General features: G+C 36.4%; 1 protein-coding gene across 2 annotated transcripts; it reads left to right on the forward strand.

The window, feature by feature from the left end:
- Positions 1-201: 201 nt before the first annotated feature.
- ADHFE1 (alcohol dehydrogenase iron containing 1) lies at positions 202-18,618 on the forward strand. 2 transcript variants are annotated; one of them, XM_026691962.2, is made up of 14 exons: positions 202-275; positions 1,763-1,800; positions 5,547-5,590; positions 5,709-5,762; positions 6,639-6,793; positions 6,981-7,177; positions 9,313-9,390; positions 9,609-9,714; positions 10,511-10,663; positions 14,912-15,010; positions 15,323-15,401; positions 15,544-15,640; positions 16,862-17,019; positions 18,219-18,618. In XM_026691962.2, exons 1-14 carry the CDS (start codon positions 217-219, stop codon positions 18,300-18,302), a joined length of 1,401 nt encoding a protein of 466 aa, XP_026547747.2. In that variant the 5' UTR covers positions 202-216; the 3' UTR covers positions 18,303-18,618. The 2 variants fall into 2 exon arrangements, with proteins under 2 accessions (XP_026547747.2, XP_087817931.1); XM_087961805.1 differs by lacking the exon at positions 5,709-5,762.
- Positions 18,619-19,713: the final 1,095 nt, after the last annotated feature.

Below are 19,713 nucleotides of genomic sequence, written 5' to 3' on the forward strand. Positions count from 1 at the left end.
CTAATAGTCTGAAAAAAGATGAACGCATGGCTGTACTCTTCTTCCCCGCTTTGATGCCAAACCCATTCCGGTTGTCAGCGAGCTGCTGCAGCGGATTGCCCAGCATAGGAATAGAATAGCCATTTCTTCCTTTCTCTTTTAAAGCGCTTTACTCAATTTGTCCTCAACTTCGCTTTCCCGTCGTCCCTTGCTATCCCAAGCAGAGCGGCAGAAGTCATGGCAGGAGGAGGACGCGAGAAGGTGGCTCGTTTGCTGAAGCAGCTGCAGCTGGCAGCGTGAGTGTTTGTGCCTTAAGTTTCTTGCTTCCTATGGGAGCGCCTGGCAAAAAGCAGCTTGGCTCACTTTCCACGACATTTGAATCAGGCTTGGAAGCTTCGTTTGGGAGCATCTGGCAAAAGCAGCTTGGTTTACTTGGTTTGCTTTCCACGAAATTGGAATCGGGCTTGGAAACTTCGTTTCTTTACGGCATTAGGAAAAATAAAACCGCAGCAAACCTTCCGTGTAAGGAAAGATTTGAGAATTCTACAAGTCCTAAAGCCAAGTTTGGGGATAATTATCTTTGAAGCCGATACTTTAATTTACTTATTTCCATCTAGTTTCTTGCTAAGAGAGAGACAAGCAGAATGCTAGTCTTTGTTTCAAAAAGTTATTTGATCAAGCACAGAAATGGACTTTGGTTTATATGTAACATTTATTTTCGAAGTAAATACAAAAAAATAAAATAAAAGAAACGGAGTTTAGTGCATAGTGAAACTGAGCAGCAACACTTCTATGTAATTTACAATTTTATTTAATATTATTCATGCACTGAATGTGTAGCTACCCTCTGCAATATTGCAGAATTGCAATATTGGGGGGGATGAAATATTGAAATATAAAATATAGTAATTAAAATGTCATACGTTTTTTCACTGAAGAAAAATGAAACCAATTAGTAATTGTGTAGAATAAAGATATATTTCCCTATGTAGTTTGCCCTTTTTACAAATATAAATAAAACAACTCACGTAAACATATCTTTCAGAGGAGAGCAATACATTTTTAACAAGAATTGAATGATATTACTTCAAAAATGTGCAGGTATAAATGGATTAGAGGCAGTAGGTGGAAAGTGTTGACATGGGAGACATCCATATTTATTGAATCCTATTAAAATAATGGACCATGAATTAATGTTTATTGTATAAAATGTTCAAATTGCCTAAGTTTTAAAGAATTTTAAGTAGTGTGCAGGAGCTGGAGCAACAAGTCTATGCAAAATAATAAACAGGTAAGAATTCAGTAATTGAATAAGTAGTTTTAAATTATATGCTACTTGTAAATACACTACTTGTAAATAAATTCCATAGGAGCCAATGAAACTGTTCTATAAACATGGTTCAATGGGCTAGGCAAAGTGAACATGAAACATACCCTTAGCCTTAGAAAGATACTTTAAAGTCTTAATAATTTGTTGCTCCTATAACTACTTTATAAAATAAAAGATAAAATATAGCAAAGATAAACAGCCATTAATAGATGTAATAAATAACGAGTTGAAATCTTACATTGCAAATGAGTGTAAATTGCCTCATTTTAAGCCCTGTTTAAATTTAATTCAGATTAGATTGTGACAATCATTGCCATTTCAATAAAATGTAATTGCCACTAGATGGCAGAATATGCTTGTAAATTAAAATTATAAATTGTTTCTATATAGAAAGTTGATATTTCCTCTCAATACTTCGTTACAGTAATCATTTTCTTTTTTTCTTTTCAATAGATGCATGTGTCCAGTTCATTCTCACACTTACAGTCAAGGTGAACTGTTATTTTGTGTGTGTATGTCAGTACATTAATTATTCCCTGTTCCAAGTTCTACAAATATTTAATGACTATTACAAAGAGTAATTATTTTACCAAGTAAACCAGGTCAATATATTTTTCAAGAATTAAAATCTAAGGATTGATTGACAGCATACTGTTAGCAAATCGTCATGCTGTACCTGGTGCTGCATCAGAACCTTTATGTCCAGGAAGGCCTAGCGTTATTGGGAGAGAATGCTTTTCATTCCCCAAGGTCAATTATCTAATAGGTAGTAGATCTTAGATGAATTGCACAGTATCTAAGAGTTTGGAGGAAGTGCAGGTTGGAATCTACTCAAAGTAGGTTGTACATACTTTGAGTCTAAACTGTAGAAAGAAACCCTCCTTGGTAACCCCTGATTGGATAATCATACGATGAAATACATGTAAGATGTACTAACTCTGTTTCCTCAAATGCTTTTATTTTTTAATTATACTGTATATAAAATACTATGTTTTATATATAATAATGTTACACATAATAATAATAATATAATACTTGTAATAATATACAAGTAGCCCTCGATAACCCATAATTGGGACCAGCAACTTCATCATTAAGTGATGTGGTGGTTAAGTGAAAGATCATGTGATTGTGCTGAACTTACAACAGATTGTACTGAACTTACAACATGGCACTATGACTTGTGGTCTTGCTGCCAGATTCTCCACTGACTTTGCTTGTTGGAAGTCAGCTGTGAAGCTTGCAAATACTGATCACCTGATCCGGGGACACTGTGATGGTCATAAATGTGTGACAGTTGTGAAGACAGTTGTGCATGGCAATCGTGTAACAGTGGGAATACTGCAATGGTCTCAAGTTCAAGCACCAATCATAAGGTTACTTTTTCAGCAGCATTATAATTTCAAACAGTTACTAAGTAGGACAGTCATGAACCGAGGAGTACCTGTATTTTTCACTATCAGCTTAGATGAACTATCAGAAGAAATTGCTGAATAGGATAGGAAATTAAAGCAAAAAGAATCAGAGTTGTAGAACAAAAAAAAAAATCCCAGTTGATCCATTGCAAAGTTCTACATTCTAAAGTTTGGTTAGAGTTTGGTTAATTCTGTAAGCTATCTAGAACATTTTGTGCCAGGGTTCCAAGTAATACACCCATAGCAAACATAACTCCGAGTTAGGTAGATTCCTCAAAGAATGGTTTTATTTGGATATTGGCACAGGCTGGTGAAAACTGACTCTAAATGTTCCCATGGTTTTCATCTAATTAAAAGTAAAAGTCTCCTCCCTCCCAACCATCAGTCACATGCTCCAATCAAGTTGTCATCTAGTTGCCTAGTAACTTCACTCCTCCCCTCTCTGTGGGAATGTCCTTGGTTCCCAGGAGAAAGTGTTTTGTTTTCACTACAAACCCCAACTATCTCTATTCCCCCCTCCCTATCCCCCAGCTCCAGTGTGGCAACACTGAAGCCTCAAAATGGCCTTGCTCTGGTCAGCTTCAGGGTTGACATTTTGCTTCTTGGGCAAAGTGGAAGATATCAGATTTAATTTTATACTTTGATTGCTGAATTGCTAATTCATAAATTCTATGATTCTAGGAAAATAAACTCTGGACATCCCATCCCTCTGGAGAAAAAATATAGAATCACTTATTACATTTGGGGGTGGGGGGCAACAATTTGACTGTGTTCTTTCCATGTTCATCTCTGAAATCTGTGAATAGCCAAGGAGCACTCAATCCTATGGCAGTGGTGCATCTAATAAAACGTGGGATCAATCAGTGTATGAATTAGATCATTCAGATCCACATATAAGCTGCATAGAGGAAGAGCATCACATATATATTACAATAACTCTTGTTTGATTCATGTATTGTTGAATTTAATAATTTGTTTATTTGCAAAAAAAAATATACAGCCTCCACTTAAAAATAAAACCTCAAAGTAGATTACAATTAAAACAGTTCAAGCAATAGGAGTAAATGAAGCTGGTCATTTACAGAGCAAAACTTGCTGGTTATTTATTTTAATTTTAATTTTATTTTTTTATCCTGCCTTTATTATTATTATTATTATTTATAAATAACTCACGGTGGTGAGTATGCCTTATATACTTTTTTCCTCCTATTTTCCACACAACAACAATCCTGTGAGGTGGGTTGGGCTGAGAGAGTGACGGGTTTGTTATTGTGCTTTTATTTTTCCTGCCACTTTGCATAATTTAATGAAATTCTGTATAAATTCTGTATAAATTTCAAACAATAAATATTAAACCACAGCGATGAGATGGTAAAAGAGTAGCTTTATTGTAAGCCCTCTTCAGAACCATTCTATGTTTCAAAAATACACATGTTCCAAAGAGAACAATGCATATAGTTTTCCAAAACCAATGAAGTCTTTAACAAAAGCTTCGCTCTACCAGATAATATAACAGCAGGATTTCTATTGTACCAGCCAAAGAAAATAGTGGAAGTGGCTTGGACATGTTGTTGGGATGTCAAATTAATCACAGAAATTATTGCAGATTCAGACATTAGAGAAAGTTGACCGTGAGCAGAATCGATGAGAGAGACCATAACAAGCAACCCAAAGACAGCAGGTTTAAGTGCAGATAGAGAAAACAGAAATGTTTCTATATTAATTGTTGTGTGCATCACTACATCCCAAGGCTGATTAGCAGGCTTATTATCGTGGCTTAGTTGCTTGGCCATAAATTCAGAAACTAAATATTGAATTCAGCTTCCAGGCAGAAATGGTTTGACTGGGCAAGGGAACCAATGTCTAATTTATTATATAGGGAGGGAGGGAGGGATCCATGTGCTGCTCTCTGGAAAAAAATGTGGCTGGATTGGCTCCAGACTTAGCTAGAAAGCAAAGCATTAACCTGGTTATTATAAAGGTGAGTACTATTTTTTTCGATAGGCCTACTCTAAATGTAGCTAAATAATGCCATATTTGGAAGGGAAGTGCACAAAGGGAAGGGAAGGGGAGAGAAAAACGAATCGCTTATGTTTGAAACATAACATATCCCAGTACAGTATTAAGCCAGACCTGCTTAATATTGACCTACTGGTATAGTTTAGAGGCAGGGGACTTGTGTATGCTGTTCTATCAGTGCCCCCCAATACACACTTAGAATGGCCAAGCAAAGCTAATACCCATGGACATTAATGTGCCTGCTTTCCTTTGTGCCTTCCAGGTTCCCTGATTTACCTGATCTTTCTAAAGCAAGTTTAAGACTTGTGGACTTCAACTCCCAGAATTCCTGAGCTCACATGACTGGAGGAGGAATTCTAGGAGTTGAAGTCCACAAGTCTAAAAGCTGTAAAGTTTGAAGACCCCTGTTCTAAAGATTCTTCTAAATTTAAATGAATTTAAATGGGAAGATAGCAGACTGCAAAGTGCCAGCCTTAGACCTAGAGGTGTTCTTAAAATTAAAAATAGTACCTTAAAAAGTTGAACCTCTGGAGTATTAGAGTATCATAAAATTAAAGGTAGTAGAGTCATCATGCCAATTTTCTTTTTGATAAACGCTTGCTTTGCGATTGGAAATGCCTTTATGATGGCTTTATATGTCTCTTCAGTTTCCATGACAGGGATGGCATTTTATAGATTTACCTTCATCTCTATGGCAAAGTTCTTAAAAATTACAGAACCCCAAATGCAATACCCATTCCAGTAGAATTTCTGTCGTTTTCCATAAACTAAGCAGCAAGCTAACTTCATTGTTTTCATTCCAGGTACTAAAGACATTGCTTTGGGGAAAACAGACTATGCCTTTGAGGTAAAGACAGTAAACAAACTGCTACTTGTTGAAACGAACACTTCCATTAGTTACATTAAAAGTGACTTTTCTGTTTTAAACTATTTTTACTGAAATGTATTTTTCTTGACTTTTCCAGATGGCTGTTTCCAATATCCGATATGGAGAGGGAGTTACTAAAGAAGTGGGAATGGTATAGAATAGTTTATAATATTTCCAAAAAGTGGTTACTTAATTCTTTTTTAAAAAAGAGAAAGAATTTTATATGCATTATATCTATATCACATAAAACAGAATTATCACAAAATATCCTTCGTCTGCCATTGTTTTTAGCTAGGTCAGCTAAGGATTATGAGATTTGGAGTGAAAACATATGGAGAGACCCTGATTTGGAAAAGTTCCTTTGGGTTTTTGGAACATTGCAGTCAAGGAATCAGTGGTGCATTTCAAAATAGTTTACCACCAGTTCAGTGGGCGTGGCTTGATGGGCGTGCTTTGTGCATGCACACACATTTTGCATGTGCACGTGTGCCAAACACACACTTTGTGCAGGCGCAGAGGCTTTCCGACTCACCTCCTGCAATCCTGCATTCTCCCTGTCGCTTCAGCAGCTGACACGTGGCAATCTGCTACGGCGTGCAAAGCAGCTGCACTTCAAAAGCAGGGAATAAAGGTCAGTACGGCAGCCCAGGTGGGTGGCTGGGCCCAAGAGCAGCTCCTCAGAGAGAACCGGTTTGGTCTCCACCGATCTTCAGCTCTACTGGTATGCCAGAACTGGGCTGAACCGGTAGAATACCACCACTGGACGGAATTAATTATACTCATCCAACTGGCTCCAAGGCACCCAACTGGAAAAGATAATGCAATAGATATCTTTGAGACCATGTTAATCTGTTAATGATTCTTTCCATTTCAGAAATCCACATAAAAATGAAAGTGAGGCATAATTTGGGAGCCCTACAATGGGCAGCCAACTACCAAGTTGAATATTTAGCATTTTACAATGGAAGCCATTTTCAGATTTGTCTTTTCCCTTTCTTTGATTTAACTACATTTTCATTTACTATAGGACTTGCAGAATTGGGGTGCTAAAAAAGTTTGTGTGATGACAGATAAGAATCTTTGTCAGCTTCCTCCCATGACAGCAGTGTTGGATTCTCTGACAATCAATGGCATAAACTTCCAAATCTATGATAATGTAAGAGTGGAGCCCACAGACCAAAGGTATTTATTCTTTCCTATGTTTGTGCAGCCTACATGAATAATTAGGCAGAGATGGAGAAGCTATGCACTCTAAATATTGTTATGACTCCTTGTCTGGGGGTGGGGGTAAACACATTATGATATTTTATAAATTGTAAATTGGATAAGTGCAAAATAAATTGAAATGGTTTTTTTTTTTCATTTCAAGTTTCCTAGATGCCATTGAGTTTGCCAAAAAGGGGGAGTTTGACTCCTATGTTGCCGTAGGCGGGGGTTCAGTCATAGATACTTGTAAAGCTGCTGATCTCTATGCATCAAGTCCACAATCAGATTTCTTAGATTACGTCAATGCTCCTATTGGAAAAGGCGAGCCTGTTACAATTCACGTCAGACCTCTGATAGCAGGTAAGGAAAAGCTCTGTACTGGGGGAGAGGGGTAATTGTAAAACAATAGAGCTTGTGCGATAGGTTTGAGTTCTCATATCATTACTTGAATAGATTTTGTAAATTAATTGGATCGGATTCTCTGAGCTATTTGGGGAAATCACACCAAGGAAATACTCGCATAGCTAGAGAACCTTTCTAATGATTACATATAGTTTTCATTATAATAGGGTGCTGTTTTTCTTCTCACTCTTGTTTTACAGTTATTTTTTCCTAATTTGCACCATTTTCCCCAGAATGGTTCTACATAATGACATTATATTGCTCCTAAAGCAGATACTGACATATAATATAGCAGCTGATAACCTTGCAGTATACAGGCTGTTTGATAATTCACAATGAATTGGTTGGTACACTGATGAGTAAATAACTTTTATTCATATAGATTACAGATTACAGATAATCAGAGTTGGAAGGGACCTTGTAGGTCATCTAGTCCAACCCCCCGCCCAAGCGGGAGACCCTATACCATTTCTGACAAATGGCAGTCCAATCTCTTTTTGAAAGTCTCAACTGATGGTGCTCCCACAACTTCTGAGGGCAAGCTGTTCCATTGGTTGATTGTTCTCACTGTCAGAAAGTTTCTCCTTGTGTTCAGGTTAAATCTCTCCTTGTTCAGTTTCCATCCATTATTCCTTGTCTGGCCTACAGGAGCTTTAGAAAATAGCTTGACCCCCTCCTCCCTGTGGCAGCTCCTCAAATATTGGAAGACCGCTATCATGTCTCCCCTGGTCCTTCTCTTTACTAGACTAGCCAAGCCCAGTTCCTGCAACCGTCCATTGTATGTTTTAGCCTCCAGTCCCCTAATCATCCTGGTTGCTCTTCTCTGTACTATTTCTAGAGTCTCAACATCTTTTTTATAATGTGGTGACCAAAACTGGATGCAGTACTCTAGGTGTGGTCTTACTAAGGCTTTGTAGAGTGGTATTAGTACTTCCCTTGATCTTGACTTTATCCCTCTGTTAATACAATTTAGGATTGCATTAGCTTTTTTGGCAGCTGCTGCACACTGCTGGCTCATATTTAGCTGGTTGTCCACTAAGACTCCAAGATCCCTCTCACAGTTACTGCTATTGAGCCTGGTTTCATCCAGTCTATATGTGTACTTTTGGTTTTTCTTGCCTAAGTGTAGGACTTTACTTTTCTCTGTATTGAATTTCATTTTATTAGATATGGCCCAGTGTTCTAGTCTGTCAAGATCCATCTGGATCTTGAGCCTATCTTCTTGGTTGTTAGCTATTCCTGCCAGCTTAGTATCATCTGCAAATTTGGTAAGTTCCCCTTCTATACCCTCATCTAAGTCGTTAATGAAGATATTGAAGAGTAGTGGGCAGACAGAACCTTGTGGCACCCCACTGCTTACTTCCCTCCATGTAGATTTAGACCCATTAAGGACTACTTGTTGAGTACGGTTTGCCAGCCAGTTGCAAGTCCATCTAGTGGTGGTGCTATCTATTCCACTTTTTTCTAGCTTACTAAGAAGTAGGTTGTGGTCTACTTTATCAAATGCCTTGCTGAAATCTAAATATATTATGTCCACAGTATTTTGCTGGTCTACTAATTTAGTCACTGTGTTGAAGAATAAAATAAGATTGGTTTGACATGATCTGTTCTTAACAAACCCATGCTGACTGCTAGTTATTACTTTACTTGTTTCTAGATGTTGGCAGATCTGTTTTTTTATTATCTTTTCCAGTATCTTCCTGGGTATTGATGTTAGGCTGATTGGTGTATAGTTTCCTGGATCTGTTTTCCCCCCCCTTTTTTGAAGATGGGAACCACATCAGCTCTTTTCCAGTCCTCTGGTAGTTCCCCGGTGCTCCAGGATTTTTCAAAGAAATGATGCAGTGGTTCTGAGATGACCTCTGCCAGCTCCTTTAAAACTCTGGGATGTAATCCATCGGGCCCCGGTGATTTGTTTAATATGTGCTATTGAATTCCAGATGTAGTTGCTTCAGCTTGTGGAATAATATTGTAATATAATAAGTCATCAGTTCCTGAGGGCAGCATATTACCCCACCTCTGCTGTATGTTATTGTGTGTGTAATGATGTGTAACGAAATGTACTATTAAATTTAATTTGCTCTTTTCCAAAGTTCCTACAACAGCTGGAACTGGAAGTGAAACCACTGGAGTTGCTATTTTTGATTACAAAGAATTAAAAGTAAAAACTGGTAAGGGTTTTGTATGTATGCATTTATTTTTATTTTATAATACCTCTTGGCTTTCTTAAAAATTTCTTTTCTGAAATTTTATTTAAATCTCAGTAATATTCTTAATTATTTGAAAGGTTCAAATACTTTGCAGACTCTAAATCATTTTAACTATTATTGCAAAGTCTATTTAGAAAGTTCTCGTTTCTGGGTATACCTATATATTTTTCTATATTTAGGCATTGCATCTAGATCCATTAAGCCTTCTTTGGGTATTATTGATCCATTACACACTCTCCATATGCCAGAGCGGGTGGCAGCTAATAGTGGTTTTGATGTGCTTTGGTAAGTGTATTTCATACAACTTTTTAGCTATACATTATTAGATAATTTTACAATTTGAGACCATACTGTGTTGATATTGTATGTGGGAATGACCTTGGGAGATATGAGGAAGATGTGTAACCTGGGCAATGGTCCGATAAGAGGCAGTTCAGTCCACAGGTAGGGGAAAAGCATAGGAAACATTTCAGAAGAAAAGAAAAGCAGAAACAGGTTGGCTGTTCCTTGGGTATAGTTTGTACGTCCAACAGGTTGTGGTGTTGAGGCTCTCAGATGGAATCATGAGGTCTGTTGCTTTTGCAAGGTAGTCATATTTAGTTGGGAATGAGGTCTAGTTTTTGCCTCATTAACTACAGTTCCAGCTGTATTTCCCTGTTTTTCCATGCATTCAGCCAGAAGTCTGTCTGAGGACAAAAAGGTGGAATACGTAGCCCATTTGATCCAATCAAGACAAGCTCTACTTATCTTTTATTGAATCATACTGCAAAGTACTTCAAATTATTTTGTTTAAATTGACCTTAATGAGCTACAAGAGAATATTTTGGTTCTGAAGAGGCATAAAAGAAACATTTGGAAAACATTCATCCTCTATGTAGTTTATTATTATTAAACCCTCTATGTAGTTTATTGGTAGCACAGTATGATGCACATTTTCTGTGGTAAACAGTTGGGAAATAGTTGCACTAAGTATGAAGATACATTACTACCATTTTAAAAATGGTTTGCAAATACTGTAGGAGACAACCCATAAAGTCAAATTCTTGTGTATTTCTCCCCACTTCCTCATTCAATCTGATAGCCATGCTCTTGAATCCTACACTGCTCTTCCCTACAACCAGCGCAGCCCTTGTCCTTCAAACCCAGTGAACCGGCCAGCTTATCAAGGAAGCAACCCCATCAGTGATGTCTGGGCTGTCCATGCATTACGGATTGTTTCTAAATATTTAAAAAGGTACAAGTCTTCAATGACCTTTTATCCTTGTATTATTTTTCCCCTTTCAGTATCCAAATGAATACTTAAACTTTAAAATATACAATCTGTGTTGTGTGTGTTATGTGTTGTGTCCTATAGTATTCTTCACCAGTAGTAAATAATGGCAGAGAATGAATAATAATCAGGGTACTTCCTGAAATAAGTTTATAAAGAACAAATAAAACAGTTCGCAATAATACAGTGCTATCTGGCTATGTTAGATTACAAATCCCATTGTTCCCAGCCAAATATTTGAGGAATTATGCAGGACCTCAAATTACTGAAAGACTGAAGAAAAGTTAAAAGCATTCTTATTAACTTTTCTTCCTTCTTTTTCTTTCTTTTTTCTTTCTTTTCAATCTTTTCTTTTCTTTCTTTTCTTCCTTCTTTTTTTCTCTCGTTTATTTGTGTATGTATCATTGGTTGTTTTTAATTGTAAAAACTAATAAACTGTTTTAAGAAAAAAAAATTACTGAAGGACTGGCAGTTACAAAGTCTACCTAAGCAAATCTGACACATCACAAAATTTGGATACTCACAGTTTATTTATTTTTTATTTTTTATTTATTTTATTTATTTTGATTTGTCAATCGCTTACAAGATAATAGGTATAAGTATATACATAGTTATGAATACATGAAATGGGTACATATAAGAAAAATAAAAGAAACAATAGGACAGGGACGGTAGGCACATTGGTGCGCTTATGCATGCCCCCTACAGACTTCTTAGGAAAGGGGTGAGGTCAATAGTAGACAGTCTAAGGTTAAAGTTTTTGGGGTTTGGGGAAGAAACCACAGTCAGGTAGAGTATTCCAGACATTGACCACTCTGTTGCTGAAGTCGTATTTCCTGCAATCAAGTTTGGTGCGGTTAACCTTGAGTTTGTATCTATTGTGTGCTCTTGTGTTGTTATGGTTGAAGCTGAAGTATTCATTGACAGGTAAGTCATTGCAATGTATGATTTTATATCCCATATTTAGATCAGACCGAAGACGGCGTAATTCAAGATTTTCTAGGTCTAGAATTTCAAGTCTGGTGGCATAAGGTATTCTACAACGAGTAGAAGAGTGGAGAACTCTTGTGAAATATTTCTGGACTTTCTCAACTGTGCTAATATCAGATACATAATGTGGGTTCCAGACTGATGAGCTGTATTCAAGTATTGGTCTAGCAAATGTTTTGTATGCTCCAGTTAGTAGTGTGATATTACCAGAGAAAAAGCTACGTAGGATTAGGTTAACAACTCTTAATGCCTTTTTGGCTATGTAGTTAAAGTGGGCTCTAGCACTTAGATCATTAGAGATGAGTATTCCAAGATCCTTTACAGAGTTTGGATCATCAACAAGATCTTGACTATTCAGCTTGTATTTTTTTTCTGATATTTTTTTTTTTGCCAATATGTAAGACAGAGCATTTATTTGTTGAGATTTGAAGTTGCCATTTGTTTGATCATTCTGATACATAGTCAAGATCTTTTTGAAGGGTAGCAGTATTGTCTGTGGTATTGAATAGCTTTACATCATCAGTGAAGAGAACGCAGTTGCTCTTAATATGATCACAGAGGTCATTTATGTAGAATATGAAGAGAGTTGGTGCTAGAACACTGCCTTGGGGGACACCACTATTGACAGGTACAGAATTTGATAGGACACTCCCAATTTTGACCATTTGTTGTCTGACAGGAATGCTTCTATCCAGTTATGCAGGTGTCCAGAGATACCATGAGATTTTAGTTTTAGGAGTAGTTTGTCATGTACCACTGAATCAAAGGCTTTGCAGAAGTCTATGTAGATTGCGTCTATTGTTTTGCCCTGATCGAGTTGTGTAGTCCATATGTTTTTGCAGTGTAAGAGTTGCAGATTACAGGATAGTTTTTTTCTGAAACCAAATTGTTTATTGGAGAGTAGGTTGTTTGTCTCTAAGTGGAGGATAATGGATTGGTTAATAATTGATTCCATGACTTTATAGGTGACGCAGCATAAAGAGATTGGTCTGTAATTTTCAACTAGGCTGGGGTCTCCCTTTTTGAAGATGGGGATGACCGTGGCTTGTGACCATAGGTTAGGCAAGGAGCTGGTCCTGAAAGATTTTTCAAAGATTATGCTTAGAGGTTCTGCTGTGGCAGTGGATAGCTTTTTTAAGAAGTAGGCACATATTCCGTCTGGTCCAATAGATAGAGATGGTTTTAGGTTGCGTAGTGCTTTTTCAATATTGTCTTCTGTAAAATCAATATGTATTAGTTCATTGTAGTTTTCTGTGGTTCGGTTAGGAAATACTGGGCATGATGCATTGCTGTTTACAAATACTGAGCCAAAGAATGTGTTAAAGATGTTGGCTTTAATGGTGTCATCGTTGCAGTCTTTACCATTAGGTCCTATCAGGGGTGGGATGGACCTTGAGTCTTTTAGTTTGTTGTTTACAAAATTGTAAAAAGGGCAGGTGGAATTTGTGTGTAGAAGGTTTTCCTCTTGTTTAATGTGATAATTGGTGCATTCAGTCTTTATCTGGTGGCATAAATTTTTGTATCGGCTTTTGAAGTTGGCAACATGACCAGGTTTGTTTTTCCGCCAGAGTGATCTCTTTTCGGATTGAAGTTTCCTTATTGTTATGGGTAATCTGTTTTGGGTTTTTTTGGAAGTTGTTATTGGTACATATAGTTTGATGACTCTTTTGACTTCAAGTAAAAATATGTTGTAATGGTCTTCAACAGTATTGCATTCAGTGAATAGAGATTGCCAATCAAGGGATGAGAGATTGTTGTCTATAAGATCATAGTTGACTTTTTTGAAGTTATAACTGGGGATTACGTCATTGTGATGATTTTTGTGTGGGCGTATGTTGAGACAAAAGTCAATCATATTGTGGTCACTGTTGGAAAAGGGTTCTTTAGTTTGTATTCCATAAATTAAATTCAAACTATTGCAAAAGATGAGATCAAGGCAGTTGTTAAGTCTAGTATTGTTGGTTACTAGTTGTTCCAGTCCCAGATTTGTAAGAGCATTGTAGAAGGTTGCATGTATGAGTTCAGTTGTACATTTGTTTAGGGTCCAGTTAATATGAGGTAGATTGAAGTCACCAAGAAAGATAAAAGTGTGTGGGCAGGATGCTGCCCATGTTAGTAGTGTATTTAGCTTGTTTACATGTACAATGTCATAATCAGGTGCTCTGTAACATAGTAAGAATCGAAATGTGATATTTAAGGATAGTTCACAGATGATAGTCTCAGGAAGAGCAAGCTCCTGAGTAACTTGGATGTTTTTTAGATGTAAGGACTTTTTATAGAAGATAGCAACACCACCTCCTCTACGAATTTCATGATCTGATCGGTAAACATGATAGTCTCTTACTGTGGTAATGGAGTCAGGGAGAGATGTGTTGAGTCATTTCATGATGTCGAATTTAGCCATATTTAGTAAGAGGAGAAATTCAGGTATTTTATTCAAAAGGCTTCTTGCATTGAGTAGCTTGCATTTAAGGCCAACTGTAGTTGGAATTGAGGTAGCTAGGGGCGTGCGTGCCTAGTCTTGGATGGTGGATTGGTTGAAGTACGGTTGTGGTTGAAGGTTGAAGTCCTCCTTACTAAGCAAGAACACAAAATCTTTATGATGCTAACTCAAAACAAATGTAATCCATCACACTCTTGATCAAGATAGTTTGAGTTTCTTCTCCAACATGTACGTTTTGAATATTGATATTGTTATATCCTTTCTTCAGGGAACAGGAAATGTAAATGTTCTTTCTTTCTACTCCTCAAGGATTCCTCAAAAAATTCTATCAATATTTGTAGATAGGTGAAGAAGCACCTTCAGTTCACTGTATATAAAATAGGTAGGGTCTTTCTTTTATCCATTTTCTGATAAATGAGAACCCATCTGTAGATTAAATAAGTTGTCTGGATAGTCTGCTGCTGTCCATTCCTACTTGTAGTGCATTTCCCTTCATAAGCTGTGATACCTAACAGTGCTACAACAGTCACTTATCCTCATTCCTACATAGCATAGCTAGTGATAGAGTTGTAGTATGATGCAGCTGAAAGCCACCAGACTGAGGAAACTGAAGCTGCATTTTTCTGCATGAAAAATAATACGGCTGCTGCTAAGATACAACCAAAGGATTTATTGTCTATGAAAAAAATGAAGAATAATAATTTGTTAACACTTAAGAATGTATCTTCTACATATGAACAAATCTGCTTCCCTGAATAAAATATCGTTATTATGGGCAGAGCCATAAAGAATCCAGAAGATCAAGAAGCAAGATTTAACATGCATCTGGCAAGTGCTTTTGCTGGCATTGGGTTTGGAAATGCTGGTGTACATCTTTGGTAAGTTAAGTACATCATTTTTATTTGCATTAATAAAACAAATACTTGGTTAAAAATTAAAAGGCTTCAAAAGAAACAACGTAGGTAAATTCACTTGAGTTTTGATTATATCACCATTATTAAATTTCCCTTTGCACAACTGAAATGAAACACTTTGGCTGAGAGGATCGGGAGGTAAGGTGCCCACCAATATTTTTTCTGTACCTTTCTCTGGACAATTACATTATTAGTAACTTGTATCTGTTCAAATTGTTTACATGATTTGTTTATTCCGTAATTTTGATACTAATTGAGGTTCTTTGTTCTTTCCAGCCATGGCATGTCTTATCCAATTTCCGGTTTAGTGAAGAATTATAAAGCAAAGGATTATAATGTGGATCATTCTTTAGTGGTAACAATTTAATATACTTGTTAGTCTTTTGTCTATAATGATATGTTTGTTACTATGATTTTTCAGTGAATTCTGTCAATGGCTATTGGTAACATAAATTGTCTAAATAAAATGTGCTGTACTGTGCTTTGCTTTGCTTCAGCCACATGGTCTTTCGGTCATCCTCACCTCTCCAGCAGTGTTTACCTTCACAGCACCAGCATGTCCAGAACGCCACTTGGAGGCTGCCCAAATCATGGGTATGAGTCTGTTGATAAAAATCATAAATTAAAAAAATCTGCCAGAGAAGATGGAGACAATGTTTGCCCTTCCTGACAATTTGACATTGGAAACTGCCTAGGAAATGAAAAGGCTGTTCTCATTTAACCCGTGGAGGATAATGGAACTGATATAAGGAAGATCATTGATATTGATCCTGGTAACAGAAGTTATCCTGGTCAACTTTAATGTTATGTAAAACATTCCATTTCTTTTGATTGAAATGCCTTAAGAATGTATGAAGAGGATGGCTGGGTCAGTCCAATGGCTCATTTCATCCAGCCTAGAAAACCAGGTATATTCCAGAAGTACACAAGTAAGACAGGAAGAGCCCACTTTGATTGTTCTCCTTAGTCTCCACTTTGATTGTTCTCCTTAGTGTTCCCCAAGCTTTTAAAATATGCTGCCTATAATGCTGCATGCTACATTGCAATTTTAGTAGGTCAACCTCCATAGGTATGTCTAATTCATTTTTAAAATTCAAATTTGTGTTGGCCACACATCTCCTGATAGCGTTGAACTTCATAATTTAATTATATGCTACTCTTTTCATGTGCATATCAGAAAGCTTAGTATGAGTAAAGTACAGAAGACACAGTTTTCCATCTTGCTTTATATGAACACTGAGATTGACTTAGCTTGCCTTGGTAAAGAAAAATAAAACATGAAAGAAGATAGGTCCAACAAGCAAGGGGAAAAGACATTAATTTGAGAATGTTGACAGGAGTTAGATTTAAATTAAATTAGTTAGAATTAAATTCTCTAAAGTGACAGAACAAAACCACAATGGAATGCTGAATGTGGCCCCTCTTCTAAACAACATTTCAGCAGCTGTCCCACCTCACCTATCTGGCTGCCATTATCTCTAGCTAGCATACCTGATTTAGAATGAAAATTCTAAATATCTGGGAAGCTTCAACTTGGGTTGGGCAGCTTTCAAATAATGGGTCTTACTAAATGCAAAAATGGCAAACAAACTATTTTTCACGGCAGCTAATTTGGTCTCTCATTTTGCTCCCCACTTTGGCTCAGACTATATTTTTAAACCACTTTAATAGAGAAATGATTTGATGAACTTTAAGTTGATGTTGTTCTTAGAGAAATGTTTTAGTGTATAAAGATATACGTTAATGAGGTATTCAATGTTATGATAAGTTACAACACTATTTCTTCACAGACTAGATGTTTCTTTTATATTTTAGGAGCTAACATCAGTAATGCCAAGATGAAGGATGCTGGGTTTATTTTGGCAGACACTCTCCGAAAATTTTTATTTGATCTCAATGTTGATGATGGCTTAGCTGCCCTTGGTTATTCAAAAGCTGATATTCCTGCATTAGTCAAAGGCACCCTGCCTCAGGTATGATATTTTGCAAGATCTGCTTCTCTGAAAATAACCACCAGGTCTTAATTGATCATATTTCCATGCTGGCGCTTAGAATATTTTTTGTTTCTTCTAGCAGCAATGTATAAAGAACAAGTTATTATAGGGCTTCACTTTTTTTTCCATAGAAATTTTGTCTCAAAAAGAGAGTGAAAAGAAAAAAAGTAAACATTTGCTTATCCAGGGACATTTAATGATAATCACACTTAGTCTCAAAAAATGGCTGTCCCATTGCAACATTTGATAACAAACAGCTGTGTATATGTATGCATGAGTTAAATGAAGTTATGAGAAAAAAGACATGAAGCTATTACTTATTCTTTCAGGGTCACAAATAGCCCTCTGTAGGCCATCTCTATTGATCACTAGCAGTGTATCTTGAGTGCTATAAGTCACCAATATTTGAAGGGCCTCAAATTCCCTAAACCTATTAATTGCAGTATGAGGGGTTTTTGTCCTTATTTTTGCTGTGTCCATTTCATCCAGTTCTGACAATCAGATTGGTCATTGAATTTTGCTAATATGAGGCAAAATTTTCCTTAGGACATCTGAGATATTTTTCTATGTCACATATATTTTATGTCATAACTTACTTTACAAACTTTCCAGAGTTTCAGAAAGTTCACAACACAGTCCGTATTTCCACTGAACATTCAGATTTGTTACGTAAACCTTTAGATCCAATGTAGGTGGCTGTTTGTTCACCACATGGCTAAAAAAGAACAGTAATACAACTGCTGAACTGTGGACATGCATTGGAATCTAATATTCAAAAAGAGCATTCTATATACCTATATATTTATATACTTAGCAACAGCAACAAACATTATAAGAAATTTAATTAAATATGTCCCAAATCATCATCTCTTTTCCAATGGTCTCTTTTTCACCATCTTTTGCATCGTCTGCCATGATGTCATAAGCCTGCTTTAAGCACAGAGTCCTGGCTTCCCTATTAATTCAAAACTTAATTAAAAATATCTTTATTCCAAAAGAAATAAGATTGCAGCCTTAGTTACTGAAATACTAACATCATATATCATAAAATTACTGAATGTATACTAGTAGGATTAGTGCACAAGGCAGATTGTGCCAGATCTATCTGTGATGTATATTCTACCTAGCTATTGATTTTGTCTAGAACTTTACAGAATGTACTCTTTTTCTTCTTATAGGAAAGAGTGACTAAATTATCCCCTCGCCCTCAAACAGAAGAAGAGCTGTCAGCCCTGTTTGAAGCATCCATGAAATTATATTAATTTGTTTCTGATTTTTTCTTTTTTTTAAACTTTAAGCAGTGTTTTCTCATTTCAGGAGATGAATCAATTCAAAATATTATATGGGGATTATATGTAAATGTTATTTCCCATTAAGAGCTGTAGCATTTATGTTTATTTTTACACAAGATTATAATTGGAGATATTCAGATTTCATTCACTAGTGATCACTGGAACTAATTACTGATAGTTTTATTTTATGAGAATACAGTAAAGAAGTTTCTGGTTTGCTATTTCACTACTTCTGTGCCAACTGGGTCAAGCAGGGATACATAATAAAACTTTTATATGTTCAAAACTTTCTGTTGTGTATTTTACTTTTATTATTATTGGTTGTTGCATATAGCAGTTTCTCTTCATAATTTCCATGTAAACAAGGATGCTTTGTAGTTTTTATAATTGAATGCTTGGCTCTGTAATATTGTACCCAATTGATTTTGTAGTAGAACTGTTTTGTGGCAGTATATTAAATGTGAGTCTGAAGGTCCTCTGATATTTATTGCTTGTAAAAGAGGATGGCAAAAGAGGAAATCATGGACAGTCTTTCTTTCCACTAAGGCTACTATATCTGATCTCCAAACATTAGATGACCAGAGGATTAGAGCAAAGAGATTGAGGATTGAAGAATCTCTTAATTCCTTGATGTCCTCTAGTGATTTTCTGGATTTTGTCTGGATCAATCCAGATCCAATCTATTTTTTTCAACCAAGATCCAATGCACTTTCTAACCCAGGGTAGTAAAATACTATGTAAGATGTGTGGTAATATGTCAATTTTTTTTCTCTCTCTCTCCCGATGTCCCTCTCCCTCTTTTGTCCCTTGGCTCCTGAAGACTACCTGGGTAAGTGTTTGCAGTTTCCTTAGCAAGATTTCAGAAGTGGACATTTAGGAATTGTGGATTTTTAACGAATAGGCTGACCAACCTTGCAAAACTGCAATAACCAAAGCTCTTTGGGAGAAAATATGCCTGTTATATTGTTTGATGGGATTTGGCATACATATTGTATTCTTCCCTTTTATGGAGATGACCTACTACAGATATACACATATGCACCCTATCTATAATCTGTAACAAGGTATAGAGTCTCTTCATGTACTATATTGCATACTATCAAATTAAAATTAACTGACTGTAATCTTTGCATAATTGATAATGGGTGCAAGTTGTATGAACTAGGTAGTGTTCCAAAAGCTGCAGTCCAATTCCAGCTCCTTGATAAGAGTATTTGTTGACATACTGCAGATATAGTTTTTATAAATAAAACATAATTAAAACATCCCTCTTAACAGACAGAATACACATAGAAATCTATGGCCCTCCAGATGCTGGATTTCATCTCTTATTAGGCCAGGGCAGGTCAAGGAGTACTTCACAAAATGTTAAGCATATCTG

The sequence above is a fragment of the Notechis scutatus genome, chromosome 3, assembly GCF_049901735.1.
Source record: "Notechis scutatus isolate UNSWTSFEM ecotype Mainland chromosome 3, rNotScu1.2, whole genome shotgun sequence".
Taxonomy (NCBI): domain Eukaryota; kingdom Metazoa; phylum Chordata; class Lepidosauria; order Squamata; family Elapidae; genus Notechis; species Notechis scutatus.